Raw genomic sequence first — 6,979 nt, 5'->3', positions numbered from 1 at the left:
TTCTGAGGATCCATTTCCTCGCTTGAAAATGGAGATGCAGCCTGAGGAGTTATTTTGAGTGTGAGAAAGGGCTGCAAAGCCCCTTTGCACCTGTACACTTCAGGACCTGCATACAGATAACCTGACAACCCTGGAAGTATCTAGTGAGGTAACCCTATGATGATTCAGTAAACACTCCCCACTAACACGTGAGAATCATTCAAGGATAGGGCAGTAGCTTGGCTTTCACATACTTACGGGAGGAAGCAACACACACTCGATCCCTACCATGTTCTCCCAACTTATTCCACAACTCTACGTTACAAAGACTTCAGTTCGAGCGATATTTTTCAAACACCAGGAAAAACAAAGTCTGCACAAATGACCCATTTCTTCAAGCGCAACCGCGAAGAGTTAAACATCTGGGTGAAAAGGAGGAGAACAGAGGATAGGGTTCAGTTTAAACATAGGCAAAACAGCTAATCAGAACGATTCTCTGATGCCAGGCAGGCAGTCGCCAGCAGCGACTTTTCAGCAGGACTGTCCTGCAAACTTGCCTGATGGCCCTCCTCTACGTTCCCTGCACCGCTGGGAGGGCGCCGGCGAGCCCAGCCCTGAAGGGGCGGAGCCTGCGCCTGCGCTTGCGCGCTCAGCCTGGCAGCTCCAGGCGTGGGACCTTCAGGTGCGCGCTCTGCAAACTCCAGCTTCTGCGCAGACACTCTGACGCGCCGCGCCGCTGGGAAAGCACAACGGGCTCGCTCTCCACCCAAGGGCACCGCACACCCAGCACCCGGCCATGTCGTCCTGCGTCCGTGTGGCGCTGGTCACCGGGGCCAACAAGGGCATCGGCTTCGCCATCGTGCGTGACCTCTGCCGGCAGTTTCCGGGGGACGTGGTCCTCACGGCGCGGAACACAGCACGGGGTCAGGCGGCCGTGCAGCAGCTGCAGGCCGAGGGCCTGAGCCCGCGCTTCCACCAGCTGGACATCGACGACCTGCAGAGCATCCGCGCCCTGCGCGACTTCCTGCTCAAGGAGTACGGGGGCCTCGACGTGCTGGTCAACAACGCGGGCATCGCCTTCAAGAGTAAGGGGCTGGGTGCTCCCAGGCGAGGCGTTCATCATCCGGGATGGGCCGTATCTGTCGGGGAATCGCTGCGGTGGGGCTTCTCCCGCCTGTGGGGTCCAGAATGACTCCCTAGGGACCGAGAAGGGAAGGGGGAGGGGTGCAGCGAGAGCGGAGTCTGCAGGGAATTGGATGCTTTCTAGCCATAGGGAACTTTGCTTCTTTGGCTCGAATCCTGGGGACCTTTCCTAGATTGCCCCACAGCTTCTTTCTGATTGGACTTTGGGGCAGTTGGGTTAATTTTTAATGCATTTTGAAATAAACGAGAAAATTGCAAAAACTGATGCACAGAGATCCCGTGTGTGTGCACCCTTTGGGCAGCCGCCCCCGCAGTGGCGCCATCCTACAAAATCATAGGCGTTGTCAGACCCTGAGATTCACGCCGGCTCAATACTACGAACCAGACGCAACCTTTACACAAAATTCAACAGATTTCACATGCGCTGTTTTCTTTGTATCTTCCATAGAATGTTACTTGAGGGCTTCCCTGGTGGCGCAGTGGTTGAGAATCCACCTACTAATGCAGGAGACACGGGTTCAAGCCCTGGTCCGTGGAGGATCCCACGTGCCGCGGAGCAGCTGCGCCCGTGCGCCACAAGCGCTGAGCCTGTGCTCTAAAGCCCGCGAACCACAACTATTACTTAAAAAAAAAAAAAAAAAAAAGAATGTTACTTGATGGCTACTATTTATTCACTCAACTTTTCTTTTCTCCTAAAAGCTGTTGATTCCACACCGTTTCATATTCAAGCAGAAGTGACTATGAAAACAAACTTCTTTGGTACCCAAGATGTGTGCACAGAGCTCCTGCCTCTAATAAAACCCCGAGGTGAGTCTGATGAAGAGCCCAAACTGCAGTGTTTCTGGCAAGATCTGGTCCCTGCCTGCCTCTGGTCTCATCTACAGGCCCCCCTACCTCTCCTGCTCAGCTACACTGGCCTCCATCTGTGCCACCATCCGGCCAGGTGCCCTGAGGCCTCAGGTTCCTCTAAACACTGCCCAGGTCATTGGTGCTGTCTCTCCAGCTGCCCTTTGCACATCTGGCTCTTTCTTTTTCCCATCTTAGCCCAAAGTTGTCCTCTGAAAGGCTTGCTCCGTGTCCCCCACAGGCGGCATTCCCTTAGGAGTCCATCTCAGGTCTTCTCTCCTCTGACCCCCTCTCAGAGTGATCTTACTCAGGCTAGTGGAGTCTCATTAGGCCTCACTCAAATCTGTCACCTGCCTAGAACATTCTCAGAGCTCCAGGCACACATTGTGTCTTCTTGCCTCTCCATCTTAACCTGATTCCCATCCTTCCTCCCCTGAATCCCCCCATCTAAAACAAATATTTCCAAAGACTCGTCCTTTCCCCAAATCATCTTGGCCACTGATCCCATCATCCACCCACCGGGATCCTGGAGGTCACCACGCCTGCCCGCTTATTGCCATCTACCAGATCCTAAGACACTTCCTACTGATTTTCTTCCCAGGCCTTCACCCCCATCCCAGCTCTGCAAACGGGCCCTCAGCTGTCATTTCTAGACAATTGTAAACTCTCCTAAGGGTCTCTCCCCGCTTCTTGAGTCCTTTGCTTCCTGGGCATTCTCTGTACTCTGCACGCTCACTCCCCCTCCCAAAAATCCTTCAGGAGTGAAGTCCAGGCCCTTAGCGTGACTTGTAGGGATCTCCGTAATCCGACCTGCCGAACTCCAGGTCCATTTTAACTGCCCTTCAATCTGCTCAATGTTTCCAACAAAACAAACTCTCATATTCCTTTGGGTTAAACTACTATAATACTTACCCCCAAAGTAATGGGCCAGGAGGGGAACCACCACCCATGAAACATACCAGATAAGACAAGCAGATACTTTTGGAAAGGTTGAGAGGCGTGGCTGGGGATTTAGTACGTGCCTTTACAATTTGCACCCAGCTTCTGCCCTGTTTCCCCGTCCTGTCCTCCTGGAAAGTTCTTCTAAGAATTGCTTCACTAGGACCTAAAAAGTCAGCTCTTTAGAGTGTCACCTGATTCCTCCACTCGTCCCAACACTTGCGGCCTGCAGTGGAGTTCCCTGTGTCAGCTGCACATGCTGCATTCCTCTTGACCTCGTGCTGATGACCTCTGGCCCACCACTCCTCTTACTTAGCTGGGCTGTTTCTTGCTGTGTCTGGGCTTTGTCCAGAAGGAGGAATGAGTACCCTCCAGATGTGCTAAGACAGCCTCTGTTTAACAGTTCGTCTTGCCTCACGAAAGCTAGAGTAAATGGAACTTTAAATACATGCTATATTCTCAGTAGGAGTGCAGCAAGGTTTACTTGCCTTTTGAAATAAGAGAATTCTTGTTTTGTTGGAGAAAAGCTCCAGCAGTTCATGTTATCATGACTTAATCGAGCGTGTGATTCTCTTCTGGGTCTACAGTCTCACTTAGTTGGGAGGAGAGGGCTCCAGGTGGCTGGCTCTAATCCCTGGGGATCCAGTCAGTGGGAGGGGCTGGCATGGAACACATTGGGAAGATGAAACAGCCACATCCAGGAGTTTATTACCTCGAGAGAACTTTGGATCTCCTGGTCAAGCTTCCCTAATACGGGTTAGTATTTTCACCGCTGATTCTAGACTTCCTGAGGTAGACTAGTTAACACAGAATAAAAAAGGTTGTCATTTGATTACTGATTATAACCAACCTAGAAGAAGTTAACAGTATTTCTCTGTCTTCTGTCCAGGTTGAAGACCCATGAAAAAAATAATGTCAAGGACCTTGTTTTTTTTTTTTTTTTTTTGCGGTACGCGGGCCTCTCACTGTTGTGGCCTCTCCCATTGCGGAGCACAGGCTCCGGACGTGCAGGCTCAGCGGCCATGGCTCATGGGCCCAGCCGCTCCGCGGCATGTGGGATCTTCCCGGACCAGGGCACAAACCCGTGTCCCCTGCATCGGCAGGCGGACTCTCAACCACTGCGCCACCAGGGAAGCCCAAGGCCCTTTTATTGATAGTAATATAGCTGCCTTTCCCGTTTACCAGTTAACCATTCTGACTTCCGCTCCTGCAGGCTTTTTTTCTTTCTTTATGCCTTTCTATATTTTGCATTTTTAATTCATGAAATATGTGTTATTTTTGTTGTGAGAGAGGCTTGGTCATGTTTTTGAGAGCGAAATAAATTATCCTAAATATAGCATCTCTGAATGGTGCTTACTGCAACATTTGGACAAATTGGTTCTATTCTATCTTAAGGACAATGTCATTCCTATTCATTTACTAGTTGCTTCTTACTCTTTACATGTTCTAGATTAGAAGGAGGACATGGATTAATCGACCCGTTTCAGAAATGTGTTCATCTTAGAAGAAAGCCCGGAAGATTAATGTGGCGATTTCTCTAAATCAGTTTATGTATTTCAGAGAATCATTGAATGGGAGTCCTAACGCCATCTACTAATTTATTTGTTGATATTTTCTGAACTTCCAAACCTTTAGTGGGATAGACATCAAAGCTAACTGACACGGCAGCATGACATGCCATTTCTGTTGTCACATATTTTCCCCATGGAAAAAAAGGGTTTAACATCTTTGTCCATGCCTGGTAATTTTTGGTTGGAAACGGGACACTGCAGAATTTTATAGCTACTCTTGCTATTAGAGCCTACTTCCCACGGGCTTGTGGTTGCTATTTGCTTATTTGTTCAGTGACTGGCTACATTATTTTTTGAAGTTGAGTCTCCGCCCTCCTCCCCTCGCAGTGTGAAGTTTCTGATGTTTCATCTCAGAAAGTACAGCCTAGCTGAGACGCACAGTCACACTGGGATTACTGTGGGTTTAGCAGGACTCTCTTTTGCTGTCTTTTTCCTGCACCGCACCCAGCTGTTAAGCTCCACTACTTGCTGGCTGATGACTCCACTATTGTTGTCAAGGCACAGCATAAATCGCTTCACAGATGCATCTCCATCCAATTACATTCAGGCTCTTTTGAAAGGGTAGTTTTGGTGCTCTGTTCTGAACCGAGAAGGGCTCTTACCCTTATCTTTCTCTAGTTTTCTCTGGCAAACTTGCTGACTTACATGATTTCGTTTATATTTCTAACAAAGCTACCAATCTCCTAATTGCTTTTCAGCACAACCTCCATTGTTTTTGAGAGTGCCCTTAGGGTCGAACTTCCCCACACTCGTTCAAATGAAATCACATCCTTTTGGGAGAGCGTCAGACCTCTAGGTTTTTATGTCCCGACTCTTTCTCCCTCTTGTGCAACATCTCTAAGTCACAGGTCTGAAGATAGAAGCAGGGATGGTGACACTTCTCTTTGTGACACTCCTGTTTTAGGAGCTAGGAGGGAAGAGAAGCAGTGGTCTCTGGTCTTGTCAGCTTGCCTCTCTTTGCATGATACTTCTGCCTTACAAACAAGCTGGGGAAAGGGCAGTCTGGGCCCCAGTATTCTCAGGATGTCCAGCCCCAGGTAGAGCCTTTGTCCCACAAGTGAGGGCTGGATCACCTCCTAAATGCACTTGCCAGGAACTGAACCTCTGCAACAGGTAGCTGAGGAGCGGCGTGAGACATGCTGATGTCCTACCCATCTTGGGAAGATACAATAGTCTTGTGTTCTCGGATGCACCATCCTAGAGTGACGTTTCCATTGTTATGGCCAGAAAGGGGGAAAGGAAGGAGCAGGTCATGGTTGAAATACCACAGAACAGACTCTGTTCTTAGCTGAGTTGTTGGAGATATTCGGGAATAAACGTTTCTTCATTTGCTGTATGGCCTCAGGACCATTAGCAGAGACTTTAAATAGTTAAGTTTTTAAAATAATTTTCACAAGTTGTTCTGGGTGGTAGATTCACAGAATTCTTCCCGTTGTCATTACTTATTTCTTGAGTTTAAGTGAAATAGTTCATTCCTGTAATTTTCAAAATAATTATGTGTAATTTTTAAAAACATCAGAAATAACAGATTGTTACTTATAATCATAAAACAGATAAAACCCAATGAGTAACCCCCTCCCAAAATACGTTCTCTTCCTTCCCTAATGTCCTCTGACGAGAGGACATGAGGACATAAATCCTGTCCCGAATTTGGCATTCATTGTCCTTGTGCTCACCTTTCTATGTAATGACTTGTGTTGTATTTTAGGCAGAGTGGTGAATGTGTCTAGCTTTGTGAGTGTCAGCTCTCTTAAAAAATGCAGCCCCGAATTGCAGCAGAAGTTTCGAAGTGAGAGCATCACAGAGGAGGAGCTGGTGGGGCTCATGAACAAGTTTGTGGAAGACACAAAGAACGGGGTGCACAGGAAGGAGGGCTGGCCTGAGACCGCCTATGGGGTGACGAAAATCGGCGTCACGGTGCTGTCCAGAATCCAAGCCAGGAAACTGAGTGAGCAGAGAGGAGGGGACAAGATCCTCCTGAATGCCTGCTGCCCAGGGTGGGTGAGAACTGACATGGCAGGACCCACAGCCACCAAAAGCCCAGAGGAAGGAGCAGAGACCCCCGTGTACTTGGCCCTTTTGCCCCCGGATGCTGAGGGGCCTCACGGACAGTTTGTTTCCGAGAAAAAAGTTGTGCAGTGGTGAGCTCACTCACAGCTCCTCCCATGGGCCCGATTATGTTCCTGTCCCAATTTCACGGAAAGGACACTTACACTGTCAAAAATATCCCTATGCAAAAAAAAAAAAAGAAGAAGAAATAAAAGAATCAAAATATCTCTATCAAGTCCTCACTGGGAAATGGCTACTAATTCTGTGAAGCCGTTTGTGTTTCCTTCTGTGATCCCAGGGGAGGAAAAGTGGGATGGATGACAAATAATAAATAAAAGTCAATAGATGAATAAACAGTTCTTTATAAACGTCCATTTATGCAGACTGTTCAAGGCTGAACCAGCTCAGTTACTCACAATTGTTGGACCTACTTTTGAGGACATATGGGTGTC

The 6,979-nt window shown here is 48.5% G+C and overlaps 1 protein-coding gene across 1 annotated transcript; it reads left to right on the top strand.

Annotated features, from left to right (window-relative positions):
• Nucleotides 1-631: 631 nt before the first annotated feature.
• Nucleotides 632-6,753, top strand: LOC115865807 (carbonyl reductase [NADPH] 1). Its single transcript, XM_030880853.2, has 3 exons — nucleotides 632-1,064; nucleotides 1,822-1,929; nucleotides 6,187-6,753. The coding sequence occupies exons 1-3, from the start codon at nucleotides 776-778 to the stop codon at nucleotides 6,621-6,623; spliced, it is 834 nt and encodes a 277-aa protein (XP_030736713.1). The 5' UTR covers nucleotides 632-775; the 3' UTR covers nucleotides 6,624-6,753.
• The last annotated feature ends 226 nt before the right edge of the window (nucleotides 6,754-6,979 follow it).

Source organism: Globicephala melas, chromosome 4 (genome assembly GCF_963455315.2).
Source record: "Globicephala melas chromosome 4, mGloMel1.2, whole genome shotgun sequence".
In the NCBI taxonomy this organism is placed as follows: domain Eukaryota; kingdom Metazoa; phylum Chordata; class Mammalia; order Artiodactyla; family Delphinidae; genus Globicephala; species Globicephala melas.
This window is presented reverse-complemented; position numbering and strand designations above follow the sequence as displayed.

What these genes read in the sequence shown, in the direction of transcription:
- LOC115865807 (XM_030880853.2), top strand. Translation starts at nt 776, where the DNA reads ATGTCGTCCTGCGTCCGTGTGGCGCTGGTCACCGGGGCCAACAAGGGC. An exon ending in CGCGGGCATCGCCTTCAAGA is followed by an intron (nt 1,065 to 1,821) that starts GTAAGGGGCTGG and finishes TTCTCCTAAAAG; the next exon opens with CTGTTGATTCCACACCGTTT. An exon ending in GCCTCTAATAAAACCCCGAG is followed by an intron (nt 1,930 to 6,186) that starts GTGAGTCTGATG and finishes GTTGTATTTTAG; the next exon opens with GCAGAGTGGTGAATGTGTCT.